The 22,103-nt window shown below is 34.4% G+C and overlaps 1 protein-coding gene across 1 annotated transcript; it reads left to right on the top strand.

Moving 5' to 3' along the window:
- The first annotated feature begins 699 nt into the window (after positions 1-699).
- LOC131492604 (olfactory receptor 2L5-like) lies at positions 700-1,632 on the top strand. The gene has a single exon (XM_058696327.1). It carries the CDS (start codon positions 700-702, stop codon positions 1,630-1,632), a length of 933 nt encoding a protein of 310 aa, XP_058552310.1.
- Positions 1,633-22,103: the final 20,471 nt, after the last annotated feature.

Raw genomic sequence — 22,103 nt, 5'->3', positions numbered from 1 at the left:
TTAAACAATATGCTTATCTTCTAATGCTTGATTCTTAAATCCCAAATACCAGACCATGATTTGTAAATTAGGCCACTGTTGGTGAAATCTTACCCATCCCTATATCATCAAACTTTTCCCTCCACCACTCCATCATCAGATAATGATACTTAGGATCTACAAAGCTTGATTTGGCAAGCTTTTTGGAGAAAACTAAAAAAAAAAAAAAAAAAAAAAAAATTATGTATTTGTTAGCATGAACTGATAGGCTAATTATTTTCAGAATTATTAGTGCTTGATTATAAGAAGAAATAATTGTCTAAGAGTAATAAAATGTATTAAATATGGTGTGTAAGGTATGAATTTACATTGATTAACAGTGCATATATAAAATGTATAAGTTCTGATGTTGATAATATCTAAGTGTATATAGAAAAATAATATATATATAAATTTCAATAAAATCATTACAGAAATATATTATTCTTAGAGATACAGATTTTTATGAAATATTTTGTATATTTATGCATTTCCTATAAAGATTTTATCTATGAGGCAAAAACTGGAAGGTTTGTTTTTATCAGAATATGTGTTAAGTTTTTTTAAGAGTTACAATGTTTCATTAATAAATCAGTTTGGAACAAAAAAAGGAATTAATAAAAGCTAATTTTTTTGTATGTAATATGTGTTTCTCTTTAGGGAAAGCAAAATTAATGTCCCATGGAAAATAATAACCAAACATCTACTGATTTTTTCTTATTGGGATTATTCCCACCATCAGAAATTGGCCTGTTTTCCTTCATTTTCATTGTTCTCATTTTCTTAATGGCTCTTTTTGGCAACATGTCCATGATCATCGTCATCCTCCTGGACACTCATCTCCACACACCCATGTATTTTCTACTTAGTCAGCTCTCCCTCATGGACCTGAACTACATCTCCACCATTGTCCCCAAGATGGCGTCCAATTATCTCTTTGGAAATAAGTCGATTTCTTTCATTGGGTGTGGAGTTCAGAGTTTCTTCTTCATTACATTAGCTGGTGCAGAAGGATTACTGTTGGCCTGTATGGCTTATGATCGTTATGTGGCCATTTGCTTTCCTCTTCACTATGTCATTCATATGAGAAAAAGAGTACTTGTGTTGATGATTACAGGATCTTGGATAATGAGCTCGATCAACTCCTGTGCCCACAATGTATATGCCCTCCATATCCCTTATTGTCGATCCAGAACCATCAATCATTTCTTCTGTGATCTCCCGGCCATGTTGACAATGGCCTGCATGGACACCGGGGTCTATGAGTACACGGTGTTTGTGAGCACCACACTCTTCCTTGTGTTACCTTTCATTGGCATTGCATGTTCCTATGGCCGAGTTCTCCTCACCATCTGCCGCATGCACTCAACAGAAGGGAGGAAGAAGGCCTATTCCACCTGTAGCACACACCTCACTGTGGTGACTTTCTACTATGCACCCTTTGCTTACACTTACCTACGCCCAAGATCGCTGAGAACTCCAACAGAGGACAAAATTCTGGCCCTCTTCTACACGATCCTGACCCCAATGCTCAACCCCATCATTTACAGCCTGAGAAACAAGGAGGTGATGGGAGCCCTGAGAAGAGTGATTCAGAGGATCTGCTCTGTATAAGTGTCGACAAAGTTCTCATTAATCCTGCTGCTTTAGAAATACATCATTTTCACCTTTTACACTCATAAGGAACAATGTCATTCCAAGATTCCAGACAAAGATGATATTAATCTAGAAAATTAAGATAATTGAGATTTTAAAAAATTTATATTCCCAATCACTTTATATTCGTGGTAATTTTTCAATAAATGTAAATGGCATTTATTTTCCCTTAATTTGTGGGTAATAAGATTTTATTAATACATTGAAATGACATTCAAAACAGTCCAACTAGATGTATTATCCATTATACTAGTTCTAACATATTTAGCAAATCTCCCCAAATAGATAAAATGGGACAAAAGAACAAGAAATATTATACATTTATAATATATATTATGATATATATGTATATACATATAATACACACACACACACACACACACACACACACATCAACAGATTCTTAGGATATGTAGGTTGTTTCCCTATCTTAGCTTCTTAGCTATTGTGTATAATACTGCAATTGACATACAGATTATCAGATCTTTTCCAAATAGTGTTTTTGTATTTTTGGAAAAATATCCAGCAGTGGAATTTCTGGATAATATGGTAGTTTAATTTTTAATGTAATGAGGGACTTCCATACTTTCCTCCATGATGGCTATACCTGTTTACATTCCACCAACAGTGAAGAGATTCCCATTTTCCCACATCCTCACCAGCACTTCTTATTCCCTGTCTTTTTGATAATAGCTGTTTTAAATATGTAAGGTGATAGATCATTGTGGTGTATTTGCATTCTATGATAATTAATGACATTGATCATTTTTTTAAATCTGTGTCCATCTGAATATTCTTCAGAAAATGACCTCTATTCAAAACTCAGCCAATTTTTTACTCATTTTTTCTTACTATTGAATTATATGTTTTCTTTTATATTTTATATACCAGCCCCTTTTCACACATATGACTTGAAAGTATACTTTTCCCTATTCAGTAGCTTGTCTTTGAATATTGTTGATGGTTCTCTTTGCTGTGATTTTCTTTGTAATAGTCCCACTTGATTATTTTTACTTTTGTTCTTTTTGTCTTTAGTGCAAGATTCAAATATATATATATATATATATATATAATATATATATATATATATACTAGTTATATATTATATATAACTATATTATATATATATATATATTTGTCTAGAAGGTAACCACTTATTTTTTCCAGAAATTTTATCATGTCAGTTCTTACATTTGTGTTTAATCCATTTTAAACTATTTTTTTTGTGTGTATGGTTTAAGATAATGTTGTAATGTAACTTTTTTTGCATGTGGCCATCCAGTTTTCCCAACTACAAATTATATAGAATATTCATTTTTTGAATAGTCTGTCTTTTCTCCATAGTACATTCTTAGCTTCTTTGTTGTAAATTCGTTGACCATATATTCATGGGTTTATTTCTGGTCTGGGGTTCCCTATTCCCCTCATCTTATATAATACATTGAATGCCATAGTGCCATGCCATTCTCACCGTTTTTGCATCATTGGAGAAGTATGCATCCACACCTTCTCTACACTGTTCAGGAAGCACAGAGGTATTTTAGGATCCCTGTATTATCTGAGTTTTATGGGCTGATCAGGATTCAGTACTTCTCTGATTGAACACAGACCTATCTCACTATGTCTATTATCTGGTATTCACCCATGGTTGTTGTGGTTTGATAAGGATAATTCTGCCCTGAAATCACACCAACAGGTTCCACTGTATCTTATGTTAAAATTCTTCAGAATTGTGAACTTAAATCCCCATATATATTTTGGGTAGTTATGAGTTATGAACTAAAATATCTTTATTTCCTATAGAAATTTATATTAGTACAACCATATCCACACACCTAATAAAATGTTTTCCTCATTTTGCTGCACACATGTGTTTCATGCTGTAAGAATAAATATTCCCAATCGCCTGAGTACACCAGGGATAGTCTGCTCTTATGTTCAAAAGCAAGTTTTTATTTTCAGCTTTGCAAAAATAAAAATTTAACTTTTCATAGCCTAGAATTCCAAATATTTACTGCCCAAAAATGTTCAGTAATACTCTTGGTAGAAATTTTCAATATATTCAGACATCTGGTTTCTCGTTCTTCCCATAATAAATCTGGGAATCACTTGTTATTTTGCCAAGTAAAAATGTAAACAGAATTAAATATTGAGAACTCTGTTTATGTCCAAAAGGTAAAGAAGAAAAGGGGCACATGGGCGCCTCTGTCGGTTGAGTGTTAGACTTCAACTCAGGTCATGAGTTCATGGTTCATGAGTTTGAGCCCCACATTGGACTCTGTGCTGACAGCTCAAAGCCTGGAGCCTGCTTTGGATTCCGTGTCCCCCTCTCTCTCTGTCCCTCCTCAAATCGTACTCTGTCTCTCTCTGTGTCTCTCAAAAATAAACGGAACATTGAAAAAAAATTTTAAAAGTTAGAGAAAAATATAGGAGAAAACATGGGCCTTAAGATTAGAGATATTTTTGGGGCACCTAGGTGGCTCAATTGATTGAGCGTTTGACTTCGGCTCAAGTCATGATCTCACTGGGTTTGTGAGTTTGAGCCCAGCATCAAGCTCCTGTGCTAACAGCTCAAAGCCTGGAGCCTGCTTCTGATTCTGTGTCTCCTCCTCTCTCTGCTCTTCCCATGCTCATGCTTTGTCTCTCTCTCTCTGTGTCTCAATAATAAATAAACGTTTAAAAAAAAGATTAGAGATATTGTCAGGTGAATATAGAGCTCCATATCTTACTGTAGCAATGACTCATTAGAGCAGATATAAGAGCATGAACCAGTGTTGAAACAGGACAACCTGAACTATAATTGGTTCATTGCTAAAGTCTTATTGTAGACAACTCTGAAGGTTAAAATCTCCAGAAGAATCCTGAAATAAAGAGTCCCTGTGGTTTTAGAGGTCAGGTTCCCACAGTAAATCCTAGGGGGAAAAATTACTAAAGCTTTCAGCAGGGGGAAGGAAAACAAGAAAAAAATAAATACTCCAGAACACTCTTAGTTTTACCAAGTTGTGCCCTCGGGAGAAACTGTTAACCAGAGCCTAACATATTAACTTGCCCTAACATGGGTTAATATCACATCTTGACCTGTGGAAATAAAAATACCCAAACACCAAGAAGCCTTCCACATGGGAGGAGAAAAACACCCAACTCCACCTTAAGTACACATATTTCCCCCCATGAAGAGACAAGATGAGAAATATTTGTGAATTTCACAGTCCTGAAACACAAGCTTATTAAAAGTTAAAGACAGATCATAAGTGTATCAAATGTTGTCTCCTCCCCCACATACCTACCTCACCATCAAATAACTAAAGGGCTTTATATACCATTTATTTTAATGGTTGCATAATCTCTCCCCATCAAAAAAATTACAAAACACTCTAGAAGGAAATAAAATTGGGAAGAGGCAGAACAAAAATCAGAATTATATGTGGCAGAGATGTTAGAATTATGAAACCAAGAATTCTATTTTTTATTTAAGTTTTTACTTAAATTCCAGTTATTTACCATGTAGTAAAATATTGGTTTCAGGAGTAGAATTTAGTGATTCATCACTTATATACAACACATAGTCCTCATCACATCAAGTGTCCTCCTTAATACTCATCACCCATGTAGCCTACACACCAGTCACCTCCCTTCCAGCACCTGACATTTTGTTCTTTATAGTTGAAGAGTGTCTTATAGTTGCCTCCCTCGCTTTTTCCCATTTGCCTATGTTCATCTGTTTTGTTTCTTAAATTCCACATATGAATGAAATCATTTGGTATTTATCTTTTTATGACTGACTTGTTTTTCCTTGCCTAATATACTCTAACTCCATTAGTGTTTTGCAAATGGCAAGTGGTTTTACAAATGCATCAGTTCACATTCCCAGTAACAGTATATGAAGGTTCCCTTTTCTCTCCATCTTTGTCAACATCTATTGTTTCGTGTGTTGTTAATTTTAGACACTTGAGAGGTGTGGGGTGGTATCTCATCATGCAAACCAGGAATTAAAACAAAAACAAAAACAAACTATGATTAAGATGCTAAGGTTTGTAACAGATAAAGTGGACTGCATTCAAAAGCAGATGGTCAATGTAAGCAGAAGTATGGAAATACTAAAAAAAAATTCTAGGTATTTAAAAAGAAACAACACAGTAACAAATGTAAAGAATGAATGAGGAGCACCTGGATGGCTTAGTCACTTAAGTGTCCAACTCTTAATTTCTGCTCAGATCATGATTTGTAGTTTGTGAGATTGAGCCCGAGTTGGGCTCTGCATTGACAATGCACAGCCTGCTTGGGATTCACTCTCTGTCTCTCTGTTTCTGTCTGTGTCTCTGCCTCTGTCTCTCTCCACCTCCTCTGCTTGCTGTCTCTCTCTCTCTCTCAAAAAATCAATAAATCTTTTTTCTATTTGAAAAAAATAATGAATGAGAGGGGCTTATTACTAGACTACACATGGATGGAGGAAGAATCTCTGAGCTAGGTTATGTATCAATAGAATGTTCAAAAACTAAACAAACAACATCAAAACCCAGATTACTCAAGACTGTGTGACACTACAAAATGTGTAATGCATGCATAATGACAATACCAAAATGGGAAGAAAAAAAAACAAGGAAAAAATAATACATGTGTGAAGGCTAACCAAGGATCAGGGAAGCACAGAGAATGGCAAGCAGGAGAAATGTAAGGCAAAACAAAACAAACAAAACACACAACCATAGAAAGAAGGAAAGAAAGAAAGAAAGAAAGAAAGAAAGAAAGAAAGAAAGAAAAGAAGGAAAGGAAAAAGTGAGAAAACTAATAAACTTGGGCTTATCATTTTCAAATCACAAAAAGTAAAGGTAAAGAAAAAGTCATTAAAGAAGTTTGGGAAGGGACATATTACATAAAGAGGACCAAAGCTAAAAATTACTTCTGATTTCTCAGAAAACATTTAAACAGAAAAGAGTGAAATGAAATATTTAGTGTGTTGAGAGAGGAAAACAAAACAAAACAACAATAACCTAGCATTCAGTATTCTGCAAATTTCTGTCTTAAAAATTAAAGGAGAGAATGGGGCTGAAAGATGGAAAAATGGTAAGAAAAACCTAGGCCCATGTCCTCCCATTAAAGAAAACTAGATAGCTATCAAATCATTGTAAATACCTTGGAAATCATTCTGAAGGCTGACAGATCAAACTCCACAACTAAAGGGAAAGAAGAAGCCACATGGAAAAAGAAAGGAAGTGTGAAAATGTGGTTTGTTGGTGAAAGGGATCACAGGTTCTGCAGAGGGGTTGGAGCCCTGATTGCAGTGAAAGGTGAGAGACAAGAGCACACTGGGGAGAATATTTCCCACAAGCCACTGGGTGGGAAAACCAGAGGGGCTGATTTTTGTGATTTCTTGCAACTAGTGGGACTTGTTAAAGACTGGAGGGTTTTTTTTGTTTTAAGTTTTATTTATTTTTACTTATTTTTTTTTTTAATTTATTGTCAAATGAGCTAACATACAGCACAGTCTTGGAGTCAGTAATAGAATCCTATGATTCATCACTTTACATAGAACACCCAGTGCTCATCCCAAAATGTGCCCTCATAAATGCCCATCACATATCTCCCTCACCCCTCAACTCCCCTCAACTCCCCACCCCTATCAACCTTCAGTTTGTTCATGTATTTGAGAATCTTTTAGGGTTTTCCACTCTCTCTGTTTATAACTTATTTTCCCTTCCCTTCCTCTATGGCCCTCTGTTAAGCTCCGTAAATCCCATATATAAGTGAAATCATATGATATCTGTCTTTTTCTGGCTGACTTAGTTCACTTAGCATAATATCCTCCAGTTCTATCCATGTTGATGCAAATGGCAAGATTTGATTCTTTCTGGTCACCAAGTAGTATTCCATTTGATATCTATTTATCTATCTATCTGTAAATATTGGGATACAAATCAGCACTCCTGTATCCTTTGGATAAATTCCCAGTAGTGTTATTTCTGGGTTATAAGGTAATTATATTTTTAATTTTTTGAGGAAGCTTCACACTGTTTTCCAGAGTGGCTGCACCAGTTTGCATTCCCACCAACAGAGCAAAAGGGATCTCCTTTCTCCATATCGTTGCCAACATCCATTATTTCCTAAGTTCTTAATTTTAGCTATGACCTTTAGCTTCACATGGTCACTATGACCATGTGAAGTGGTATATCATTGTAGTTTTCATTTGTATTTCCATGATGATGAATGATGTTGAGCATCTTTACAGGTGTCTGTTTGCCATCTGTTTGCCATCTGAAGTGTCTATTCATGACTTGTGCCCATTTCTTCACTGGATTATTTGTCTTTAGGGTGTTTAGTTTGGTAAATTTTTACAGATTTTGGATACTAACCCTTTATCCAAAATGGCATTTACAAATATCTTCTCCCATTCTGTCGGTTGCCTTTTAGTTTTGTTGACTGTTTACTTTGCTGTGTGGAATCTATTTATCTTGATAAGGTGTAAAAACATTCCATGCTCATGGATTAGAAAAACAAATATTGTTAAAATGTCCATACTACCTAAAGCAATCTACACTTTCAATGCAATCCCAACCAAAATAGCACCATCATTCTTCACATAGATTAAAACAAACAAACAAACAAACAAACAAACAAAAAACAATCCTAAAAGTTGTATGGAACCACAAAAGACCCTAAAGAGCCAAAGTAATGTAGTTAAAGAAAAACAAACCTGGAAGCATCAAAATCCAGAATTCAGTATGTATTACAAAGCTATAATCAGCAAGACAGTATGGTATTGGCACAAAAACAGACATATAGACCAATGGAATCCAAAAGAGAACCCAGAAATGGACACACAAATATATGGCCAAATCTTTGACAATGCAGGAAAGAATATCTAACGGAAAAATACAGTCTTTAGCAAATAGTGCTGGGAGAACCAGACAGCAACATGCAAAAGAATGAAGCTGGACCATTTCCTTATACCATACACAAAAGTAAATTCAAATGGAAGACAGACCTAAATACGAGATAGGAGACCATCAAAATCCTAGAGGAGAAGACAGGATGTAACCTTTCTGAGCTCAGGTGCAGCAACTTCTCACTTGACATGTCTCTGGAGGCAAGGGAAATAAAATCAAACATGAACTATTGGGACCTCATCAAGACTGGAGTTTTAAATGACAGTGTGTTTGGCTGGAATAGAGCCCTGTGGGTGCTACCCTACTCCCGAATAGAAAGCAGGGAATGTGAAAACAGTCACCTGACAAAAACCTTGAGCACAAGGGTGTGTGTGGGGGGAGATAATTTCCTCTTCTTAGACGAAGTCACTGAAAGATAGTGTTCCTAGAAATGCCTCTGTGGTTACAAGGACCTGGTCATTGTCACTTGTCTCCCCTGATCCTCAGCATAAACACAGAGCCACTTGTGAGAAGTAGTGCTGAGTCCACACAAGCTGCCTGTCTTGCTTACATCAAGTGCCACAGCTCTATGCTGTGGCATAAATACCCTACTCAGTCAAGCTTGCCTTAGCCTCAGCACAGTGGAACACTTCCCAAGAAGACCACCACACAACCCTGCCCACAGCACAATTCTTACAAAAGTTCTGTGGGGCCTCACTTCTGATGGAAGTGGTGTCAGGTTTCCTTCACATGCAGACCAGAGCACATCTAATTAAAACTCACCACTTTCAGGCCAGGAACCACAAACTTCCCACATCAAGCAAGAAAAACATCTGCAGATGACTGGCCTGAAGGACAGAGCAACCAAAACACAGCAGCAGAGTGCATGCAGCACACACCAGAGACACTCCCCAAAGTGTCAGGTCCTGGACCTTAGTGACCTCTTTTCATAAAGCCATTACTTTCAGTAACAGGAAACATAACTGGCTTTTCTAAAGCCATATACAAAATGCCAAGAAGGAAGAGTTCATTCCAAATGAAAGAACAAGATAAGTCCACACCTAGAGATTTTAATGAAACAGATAACAGTAACATACCTAATGGAAACTTTAAAGCAATGATCAAAAGGATACTCGCTTGGTTAGAGATAAAATAGTTAAAAAAGTGTAAGTCAGAAATGAAAAATGCAATAACTGAGAATGGAAACAATTTGATGCAATGAACACAAGGCTGCAAGAAGCAGAGGAATGAATAAGTGATATAGAAGACAAAATAGTGGAAAAATTAAACTGAACAAAAGAGAGGAAGAAGAATTAAGGAACACAACTATAGACATAGGGAACTCAGTGATTCATCAAAAATAATAACCATCTTAATATAGGAGTTCCAGAAGAAAAAGAGAGAAATAGGGGTTGAAAATCTGTTTGAAGAAATAATAGATGAAAACTACCCTAATGGGGGATTGAAACAGACATCTATATCAATAAGGCACAGAGAACTCCTCAAAAAAAAAAAAAAAAGAACAAATGTAGGCCCACACAAAGACATATGACAATTAAATTTGAAAAAAAAAAGTAGTAATAAAAAATTCTAAAAAGAGCAAGACAAAAGAAATCCTTAGCTTATAAGGGTGGACCCATAAGGGTAGCTGCAGATATTTGAAAGGAATTTGGCAAGCCAGAAAGAAGTGGCATGATGTATTCAAAATGCTAAATGAGAAAAATCTGCAGCCAAGAATATTCTATACAGCAAAGCTGTAGTTCAGAATGGAAGGAAAGATGAAGATGCTCCCAGATAAACAAAAGCTAAAGGAGTTTATAACCACTGCACCAGACCTGCAAGATACATTAAGGGAACTCTTTGAGTGGAAAGGAAAGACCAAAAGTACAAAGACAAGGAAAGAACATTGAACATCCCCAGATACAATGACAAAACAAGTAATAAAATGGCACTGAATACATACTATCAATAATTACTCTAAATCAAAATACATTAAGTGTCAGAATGGGGGGAGGAAGTCCATACATTTGCTGCCTGTAAGAGACTCATTTTAGACCTAAATACACCTGAAGATTGAAAGTGAGAAGATGGAGAAATATTTGTCATGCAAATGAATGTGAAAGGAAAGTCAGAATAACAATTCTTATATCAGACATAGTAGCCCATAAAACAAAGACTGTAACAAGAATCAAAATAAGGCACTATATACCCATAAATGGGAACATTCAACAAGAAGATCTAACAATTGAAAATATTTATGCACCAAGATGGAAGCACCCAAATATATAAACAGATAATAACAAGCATAAAGGAACTTATTGATAATAATACAGTAATAGTGGGGAAATATACCACCACACTTAACTCAATGAACAGATCATCTAAGCAGAAAATCAACAAGGAAACAATGCCTTTAAATGATACACTGGACCAGAGGGACTTAAGAGATAAATTTACATTTTATCCTGAAACAGCAGAATATATATTCTTTTCAAGTTCACATGGTATATTACCCACAACAGACCACATATTAATTTACAAATAGTCCTCAAGAAGTACAAAAAGATTTATATCCTACCATGCGTATTTTCCTGCCACAACACTATCAAAATTCAAGTGAATTGTAAGAAAAAATTTGCAGGGGCGCCTGGGTGGCGCAGTCGGTTAAGCGTCCGACTTCAGCCAGGTCACGATCTCACGGTCCGTGAGTTCGAGCCCCGCGTCGGGCTCTGGGCTGATGGCTCGGAGCCTGGAGCCTGTTTCCGATTCTGTGTCTCCCTCTCTCTCTGCCCCTCCCCCGTTCATGCTCTGTCTCTCTCTGTCCCAAAAATAAAAAAAGAAAAAAAAAAAAAAAAAAAGAAAAAATTTGCAAAGACCACAAATACTAGGAGGTTGAACACATTGCTACTAAACAATGAATGGTTAAACTAGGAAATCAAAGAGGAAATTTAAAAAAAAATGCTTGGGAATAAATGAAAATTAAAACACAAGTTTCCAAGCAAATGGTGACAGAGCAATAGTGGTCCTAAGTAAGATGTAAACAGTCATACAGGCCTACTTTAAGAAACAAGAAGATTTTCAAATAAAGACCTAATGTTACACCTAAAAGATATAGAAAGAGAACAAAAAATGAAGCCTGAAGTCAACAGGAGGAAAATAATAAAGATTAGAACAGAAAGAAATGAAGTAGAAACTAAGCAACAACAACAGAACAGATCAATTTTAGCAGCAGTTGGTTCTTTGTAAAAATTAATAAAATTGACAAACACATAGCTACACTTATCAAATAGAAAGGAAAACAGACCAAAATAAATAAAATCACAAATTCAAGGGGAGAAAAAATAAACAATGCCATAGAAATAAAAACAATTATAAGAGATTATTATCAAGAACTATATGCCAACAAATCAAACAACCTGGAAGAAATGGATAATTTCCTAGAAACATATAAACTATCAAAATTGAAACAGGGGGACACCTGGGTGGCTTAGTCAGTTGTGTGTCTGACTGTAGCTCAAGCAATGATCTCATGGTTTGTGACTTCAAGCACTGCATGGTGCTTCTGCTGTCAACAAAGAGGCCCCTTTGGATCTTCTGTACTCCTCTCTCTCTGCCTCTTCCTGCCTTGTGCTCTCTCTAAAAAATAAATAAATCTTAAGAAAAGAAAAACTGAAGCAGGAAGGAATAGAAAATTTGAACAAGCTGATAACCAGCAAATAAATTGAATAAGTAATAAAAATCACCCAAAAAACAAAAGTCCAGGCCAGGTGGCCTCATGGGAGAATTCTACCAAACATTTGAAGAAAAGCTAATTATCTATTCTTCTCAAATTATTCCAAAAAATAAAAAAAGAAAGGAAATCTTCCAAATTCATTTATGAGGCCAGCATTAACCTAGTAGCAAAAAGCAGACAAAGACTCCACTAATAAAGTGAACTATACATCAATATCCCTGATGAATATGGATGCAAAAATTCTCAATAAAATAACATAAAATTGAATACAACAGTATATTCGAAGAATTATTCACCAGGATCAAGTGGGATTTATTCTTGGTTTTTAAGCATTGTTCAATATTCCCAAATCAATCAATATGATCCACCACATTAATAAAAGAAATGATTTGAACCATATGATAATTTCAATAGATGAAGAAAAAGCATTTGACAAAGTACAACATCCATTCTTGATTTTAAAAAATTCAATAAAGTTAGGATAGAGGGACCAAAACTCAACATAATAAAAAACATTTATTAAAAATGCACAGCTAATATCATCTTCAATGGAGAAATGCTAAGAGTTTTTCCTCTATGCTCAGGAACCAGACAGGGATTTCCACTCTTAACCCTGTTATTGAAAATAGTATTGAAATTCCTAGCCACAGAAATCAGACAACACAAAGAAACACAAGGCATCAAAATAGGCAAAGAAGAATTAAAACTTTCACTGTTTGCACATGAAACAGTACTCTATTTGGAAAACAAAAAACTCCATAAAAATGCTGGAAATAATACATAAATTCAGTAAAGTCACAGGATAAGCCATTAATGTACAGAAATATGTTGCATTGTATATACCAATAATGCAGCAGAAAGAAAAATCAGGGAATCAGTCCCATTTACAATTGCACCAGAAACCTTTAAATACCTAGGGATAACCTCACCAAAGAGGAAAAGGATCTGTACTCTGAGAACTATAAAACAAGGATGAAAGAAACTGAAGATAACTCTAAGAAATGGAAAGGCAGTCAATGCTCATGGTTTGGAAGAACAAATACTACTAAAAGGTCTATGGTATCCAAAGTAATCTACACATTTAATGCAATCTCTATCAAAATGACACCAGCGTTTCTCACAGATAGGACAAACATTCCTAAAATTGGTATGAAACCACAAAACACTCCAAATAGATAAAACAATCTTGAAAAAAGAAAAAAAAAGCAAATCTAGTGACATCACAATTCCAAATTTCAAGTTATATTACAAAGTGCTAGTGATCGAAACTGTGTGGTACTGACACAAAAATAGGCACACAGGTCAATGGAAAAGAATAGAGAAACCAGAAATGAAACCACAAATATATGGGCAACTAATCTTTGACAAAGCAAGAATAAATATCCAATGGTGGCACGGGGGACAGACTTTTCAGCAAATGGTGTTGGGAAAACTGAAGAAGAAACATGCAGAAGAAAGAAACTAGACCACTTTCTTATATCATACACCAAAATAAATACAAAATGGATTAAAAACCTATATATGTATATATGAGAGAGGAAACCACTAAAATCCTAGAAGAGAATACAGTCAGCAACCTCTTGGATATCAGCCTTAGCCACTTCTTACTAGATATGTCTCCTGAGGCAAGGGATACAAAAGCAAAAATAAACCATTGGAATTTCATCAAAACAAAGACTTCTGTACAACAGAGACAATCTGCACAACTAAAAGACGACCTACAGAATGGGAGAAGATATTTGCAAATGACATTTCTGATAAAGGGTTAGTATCCCAAAAATGTAACTTACAAAACTCAACACCCAAAACCTAAAAATTTAATTAAAAAATGAACAGAAAACATGAACAGATATTTTCCCAAAGAAGACACACCAATGACCAAGAAAAATGAAAAGATGTTCAACATCGCTGATCATCAGGGATATACAATCAAAACTTCAATAATATATCACTTTACACTGTCAGAGTGGCTAAAGTCAACAACACAAGAAACAGGAGTTGTTGGCAAGGATGTGGAGAATGGGGAACACTCTTACACTGGTTTTGGAAATGTAAACTGGTTCAACTATTCTGGAAAACAATACAGAGTTTCTTCATTATGTTAAAAATACAGCTACACTCTGATGCAACAATTGTACTTCTAGGTGTTTACACAACAATACTAAAATACTTATTTGAAGGTATATATGTACCACAATGTTTATAGTAGCATTACATACAAAAGCTAAATTATAGAAAGATCCCAAATGCCCATCGACTTATGAATGGATTAGAAGAAGTGACATATATACATACACAATGGAATATTACAGAGCCATAAAAAATAAATGTTGTCATTTGTAAAACATAGGCAGAGCTAGAGACTATAATGCTTAGCAAAAGAAGTCAATCAGAGAAAGATAAATGCCATATGATTTCACTCCTATGTGGAATTTAAGAAACAAAATAAATGGAAAAAATTGATAAACCATAGAAACAGACTGTGAAGTATAGAATACCATAGTGGAGATGTGGGTTGGATGAGTGAAACAGGTGATGGAAATTAAGGAGTACACTTGGCATGATAAGCACTGAATAACGTATAGAATTGTAAAATCACTACATTGCATGCCTGAAAATAATACTCTATGTTAACTATATTGTAATTTAAAATAATAATAATAATAATAATAATAATAATAATAATAATAAAAGAGAAAAAAACATGGGAACATTTTTCTAAGGTAGACAAGTCAGGCAGAAAAGGAAAATACTGTGTGTTTCCACTTATGATGTAATTAGAATTGGCAAATTAACTGATACAAAGAATTTTTAGAATTGCAGGATGAGAAGCTTCAGTTTGGGATGGTGAAAATATTCTAGAAAGGGATCATAAGGATGATTGAACAAAATGTGAATGTACTTAATTTCACTGAATTGTACAGTCAAAAATGGTTAAAAATTGACAATTTTGAGTTAAATATATATTTTATTACAGAAAAAAGTTTGAAAAAAAACTCTAAAGTAATTGTAGTACTCCTTCTCAAGATAAACATATCACTGGTGAAACTACTAGAGACCATAGGAAATCTAAGAACATTTAAAGGGTTATCTGCATTAAAAAATGCATTATTGAATATTTTATAAATAGTAGTCTATCAAAAGCAGTAGTATGTCTTTTTATAACCTATTTTAAAATGTAAAATATATTTTATGATTTAATGGTAATTTCCAATTGAATTGGAAAAATTCAAAAATCAGTATCTACCCTAAATTATTATGGGATAATATAAGAATTTCTGAATATTTGTTTATATTAAATTCATCATATTCCATTATAGTGTATCAAATTTTCTAGCCAATATCCTCCAACATGCCAAAGAAAGTAATATATTTACAGGCTATTTTTATGCAATTATGGAATAACAATATATAAAATATATGACTCCATATGTGTTAAAAGACATAATAATATTGGAAGAATATGGAAAATATATTTTTGATTCCCCACTAAAGTGATCTTTAATACATGTCAGAAAACTTGTAAAGAAATAAATCTTGGGGGCGCCTGGGTGGCGCAGTCGGTTAAGCGTCCGACTTCAGCCAGGTCACGATCTCGCGATCCGTGAGTTCGAGCCCCGCGTCGGGCTCTGGGCTGATGGCTCGGAGCCTGGAGCCTGTTTCTGATTCTGTGTCTCCCTGTCTCTCTGTCCCTCCCCCGTTCATGCTCTGTCTCTCTCTGTCTCAAAAATAAATAAACATTAAAAAAAAAAAAAAAAAAAAAAAAGAAATAAATCTTGGCCTTAGGCCATCTTCTATTAGTGACTTAAACTATATTATTCAAGTCTCACTGGACTTTCCCAAGTGAACACACATACACAAGAGAAGTCTTATCTTTAATGTCTAGGTAAAGAAGAACTACAATCATGGTTGTTCCTCAGTCTTTACGAAATTATCTAAAATGAAAAGTGCTGGGATAAGTGATGAATGTATACATTTGTCTGAAAAGTATGCATAGGTGTCTGCTTATAAAAATAACTGTTCATATAATGACTGTATGACCACTGTTAGCTATTCAATCTAGTGATGTTGTAAAACTGGAACATAACAGAAGGCTCATGTCCTAACTGTACATTTATTTTATCACATAAGAGATGAAACTCTTCACCAAGTGCTTGAAAGAATTTTATTACAATTAGTAAGAAATGTTATTCAGAAACAATTAAAAAGCAATTGATATATTAAGGTATCTCCCTAACCAGGTTATTTTTAAAAGTACATTTCATTTGATTGAAATGGATTTAAAAGATTGTGTGTGTGTGTGTGTGTGTGTATACAATTGCAAAATGAATCACTTCCCTAAATACTTGTGTACTTTAAAAAAATGAACCTTTCTTTAAACCTAAAAACTATATCATTTTACAGTATTGGAAAGAATTGGTGTGACTCCTGATAATCTATTGTAAGATAGCAGTGAAACATAGTAAAATTGATAATAAACTCAAACAGATATTATCTGTGAACTTCTACCCTGGATTCATGCTAAATAAAACTGATGTCTATACAAAGTGATAGCATGTTTGTCAATTTATGGTCATTTTAAAAATAATTCTGTGTGAGAAAATATATACTAAAAATAATATACATAGAGGTAAAGTGAATTTCAAATGTGAGAATAATCTATTTGTCAATAATCATACCAATATATTTTAAGAAATCATTACATTTGAAAGATAAATTGTATTTATTGAGGAAGAGAAGATGCTTTGTGCTGAGAGCCTGTGATGAATCCTCTGGACACGGGGAATGGTAGCCAGTGGGTAAAGTTTCAATATTGTATGTGTAACATGATGTATATTCCCCATGAGTAGAGCATGTGATGTGTTTACATATATGTTAATTCCATTGCATTAATGTTCTGGCAATTTGGATTGCTGTTTGCATTAAGTGACTATCATTTTAAGGTGATCTTTAATAAATAAGTGACTCATTATATGTAAGAACAAAATTAACACATGGGGCACCTGGGTGACTCAGTCAGGTAAGCACCTGACTATTGAATTTTGCTGAGGTCATGATCTCACAATCTGTGGGTTCCAGCCCTTCATCAGGCTCTGGGCTGACAGTGTAGAGACTGCTTGGGATTCTCTCCCTCTCCATCTCTTCCCCTCCCTCACATGTTCTCTCTGTCTGTCTCTCAAAATAACTAAATAAACAAAAAAAAATTATGAACAAAATTAACACATAAGAGTCAAAATCCTAAATAACAATTGTACAGAGTAGAATTTCCATTTTCTCACTTGGATTTTTGTTGGGCGTATATATATTTTTTAAGTTTTTTTTTATTTGATTACAGTTGACACACAATATTACATTAGTTTCAGGTGTACAACATTTGAAAAGTGTATACATATGCTATGCTCACCATAAGTATAGCCAACATCTGTCCCAATACAAGGCTATTGCAATATCATTGACTATGTTCCATAGGCTCTGCTTTTATTCTTGTGATTTATTTATTTCTAAAATGAAAGCCTATATTTCACTCTCTTCTTCTTTGTGAGTTATTTTTGTTCATGGGCACAGTGGTTACATGATTACTAGGGGAAACTTAGTAGTTCTCATATATTCTTTTAATTTATATGAATCTATCATTTCTAATTAAATGACTTTGTCTCAATTTTATCAAAAATATAAAATTGACCTTTTAAGAAAGACAAAACTGAATTTATCCGTTTCAGAGCAATAGCATGTATATGTAATATATATCAAAATAGATATATATTTTTTAAATTTAAAGGACATCTAGAAATAATTTAGGTATTCATGGAAATACTGGAAACCTTATCCAGTACTTTTTAAACTCAAATTGTGCCTAATTTTACTGCTTTTTGTGATTAACATTTGCATTTTGTCTTTAAACTTTGTATATAACTAAGCTTCAAGTGAAATAATAATATCTACATTCAAAATTGAAGGTACTTTGTGATAACAAAATGGAAATCGTCCATAGGAATACTGTGGGGAATACTTTGCTGATAAAACTAGGCATAACATGTGTGTAGATGAAAATAATTTGATGGTAACTTTCTTGATGTTGCTGGAATGGTGATAATAAAGATGGTAAATGTCACACTATTGCTCAGTGTTGACTTATGCAAAGCACATGTTAAGTATCCAGTTACACTATCTTGTACAACGTTATGTTAACTCTTGTTTTTTTTTCTTCCAGATTTATTAAAGTATATTTGACAAAGAAAAATTGTATATATTTAAAATGTATGATTTGATGTTTTGATATACATACACATTGTGAAATAATCACCACAAACCAGTTAATTAATGTATCCATCAACTTACACAGTTTTCTTTCCTGTTCTTTCTTTTTCTTTCTTTCTTTCTTTCTTTCTTTCTTTCTTTCTTTCTTTCTTTCTTTCTTTCTTTCTTTCTTCTTTTTTCTTTTTCTTTCTTTCTTTCTTTATCTTTCTTTCTTCTTTCTTTCTTTCTTTCTTTCTTTCTTTCTTTCTTTCTTTTTCTTTCCTTCCTTCTTTTCTTTCTTCTCCTTCTTCTCCTCTCCTCCTTCTTCTTGGTTTCCTGGTGAGATCACTTAAGATTAATCCTCCTAGAAAATTTCAAGCATACAATACAGCATTGTTAACTACATTCACATTATAGAAGAGATCTCCAGCTCTTATTCATCTTGCATAATGGAAATTTTATAGCCTTTGGCCCAAATCTTCCCACATTTCTCCTCCTTTCAAACATTGAATACTGCCATTTAATTTTTTCTTCTATAAGTTTTACCATTTTAGTTTCCACCTATCAGTGTAAATGGGCACTTATATTTATGTATATGGCTCACTGTAATTAGCATAATGCCTTACAGTTTCATCTATGTTGCTACAAATGTAAGGATTTCCTTTTTCCATATTTTCTTATCTATTTATTCCTTGATTAACTTTTTGGTTCTTCCCATATCTTAGCTAATGCAGATAACGCTGTAATAATCACAAGACTGCATTAATTCTTCAAGATATGGATTTTACTTCCTTTGGATATATACCTTGAATTGGGGTTGCAGAATCATATATTATTTCTACTTTTTAATTAATTTAGGAACTCCATAGTCTTGTATATAGTGGCTGTAACAATTTACATTTCTACCAGCAATGTACAAAAATTCTCTTTTCTCTACTTTCTGACCAACACTTATTATCTTTTGTCTTTTTGATAATAGCCAAGGCCCACTTAATTGGCAGGCAGGGTAAGACATGGTAACCTTGCTACTGTCCATGTTGTTAAGCTGAAAACAGAATGTAAAACTTGGTGCTCACAAACCTCTCCATCCCAGAGAGAGTTTCAGCAGCTCCTCTGCCATTTGTAGAAATTCAAGTCCTGAAACTTTTATGATGAGGAAAACAAAGGCAGAATGAATATAACCAGAAGGAATTACTTTACGAAATGGGTCCTGCAGATTCACATCTGAGACATGCAGAAGTTGACAATTCTAAAGGGTCTCATAACTGTTGTTTTACTAGAAAATAAAGGATAACCCTATCTCGACAATAGCCAGATCTCTAAACTCCTTATAAACCTCATTTTGAACACTCAAATTCCTTGGAGAGTTACTTATCCTAAACGAAAATAATGCAAAAGTAGATTATCAGTCACTCCTCACAATCAAAATACAAGTCTTTCTGCCCATGAATCCTGTCCCTGTACTTTAATAAAAGCATCCTTTTGCACTTAAAACATGCCAAGAATTCTTTCTGATCTTTTGATTGATGGCCCCACGTCATTTTACATTCTATTTGCATAAGTTGTGTTTATTTTCTGTGTCCTAGGACAGAAAAATCAGTTTAAGTTCCCTTAGTATTATCCATGTCAAATGCATTTCACAGCATTGTGGGATGGAAGGTTCCTTTTTTTACCAAGTCTCCAACTCTCTTTCAATTCTGTATATGGTCTTTCTATTTTCTGAAGTGTAGATGCTGTTCACTCAGCCCACATTTCTTCAGGAGGAATTGCTCTAAATATATTTGTAGAATTGCTGCGGAAGGGAGGAAGTGAGTTCAGAGTCTCTTGGCCTCACCTTATTGGAACAGAACTTGAGGTTTTTGTTTGTTTGTTCGTTCGTTTTTTCTTCAAAATAACTAACTGTGTATTTTAGGGAAAATGGTGGAGTAGGAGGATCCTAAACTTGCCTTCTCCCATGGATATAATTAGGTAACACTCACATCTGTGTAATCAACTCATATAAGGACTCAGATACTGGCAGAACAAACCACAACTAAATATAGAGAAGAGGCCACATCAGAGAAAGCAGAAGGTGCAAAGATATTATCTGTAGCTTAACAGAACAACAGGACTTTCTATGAGAGTGAAGGACATTGCAGACACTGAAAGAAGAGAGAAAAAGACTCACACAATGGGGAACCCCCACCGGTCTGTGCAAGTGGTGTCAAAAGTAACTTCATAAGCAGACCAAAACACACCAAGGTAAAACTTGTCACATCCAGGCCAGGGACAAAACACTGCTCACACCTGGCAAGGAGAGCCTCTGCATATGACTGGCCTCAAGGATAGATCAGCAAAAACAAAACAGCAGAGTGCACAAAACACACAACCATTTATAATTACACCAAAAGCAAAAAATATATATAGGAACAAACTTAACCAAAGAGGTGAAACACCTGTACTCTGAAAAATATAAAACACTAATGAGAGAAATTGAAGATGACACAAAATAAGGGAAAGGAATTTCATGCTTATGGACCAGAAAATAAATAATGTTAAAATGTCTAAACTACCCAAAGGAATCTACACATTTAATGCAATCCTTATCAAAATACAACCAATATTCACAGAGCTAGAAAAATTCTAAAATTGGTATAGAACCACAAAAAAAAACCCTAATGACTAAAGAAATCTGGGGGAAAAATAAATAAATAAAGCAAAGCTGCAGATATCACAATTCCATAATTCAGACTTCAAGTTATATTACCAAGTGGTAGTTATCAAGATAGTATAGTACTGTTACGAAAACAGACATACAGGTCAGTGTAACAGAATAGAAATGCAGAAGTGAAACCACAAAATATGGTCAATTAAACTTTGACAAAGCAGGAAAGAATGTCCAATGGAACAATGACAGTCACTTCAACAATTGGTGTAGGGAAAACTGGATAGTTACATTCATAAGAATGAAATGGGACCACTTTCTTACATGGTACACACAAATAAATTCAAAACGTATTAAAGAACTAAATGTGATACAGGAAATCATTAAAATTCTAGAAGAGAAAACAGGCAGGAACCTCTTGGATATCAGCCTTAGCAACGTCATTTTTTAAATGTATTTTTAAATGTTTACTTATTTTTGAGAGAGAGAGAGAGAGAGAGAGACATTGATCAGGGGAGGAACAGATAGAGAGGGAGACACAGAATCTGAAGCAGGCTTCAGGCTCCAAGCTGTCAGCACAGAGCCTGATGCAGGGCTTGAACTCATGGATGAGATCATGACATGAGGCAAAGTTGGATGCTTAATGGACTGAGTCATCCAGGTGCCCCAGCAGTGTCATTTTTACTAAATATGTCTACTGATGCAAGTGAAACAAGCAACTAAACAAAATAAACTCTTCAACTTCATCAAAACAAAAAGTTTTTGCACAGTGAAGAAAATAATCAACACACCTAAAAGACAACCTATATTATGAGAGAAGATATTTGCAAATGACATATGTGATAAAGGGTTAATATCAAAATATATTAAAAAACCTATTAAAGTCAACATCTAAAAACTAATAATTTAATTAAAATGGGCAGAGGACACAAATAGACATTTTTTTCCAAAG

The sequence above is a fragment of the Neofelis nebulosa genome, chromosome 1, assembly GCF_028018385.1.
Source record: "Neofelis nebulosa isolate mNeoNeb1 chromosome 1, mNeoNeb1.pri, whole genome shotgun sequence".
NCBI classification, from domain to species: Eukaryota; Metazoa; Chordata; class Mammalia; order Carnivora; family Felidae; genus Neofelis; species Neofelis nebulosa.
Note: the sequence above shows the minus strand (reverse complement) of the source record. Positions and strands in the feature narration are given on the sequence as shown.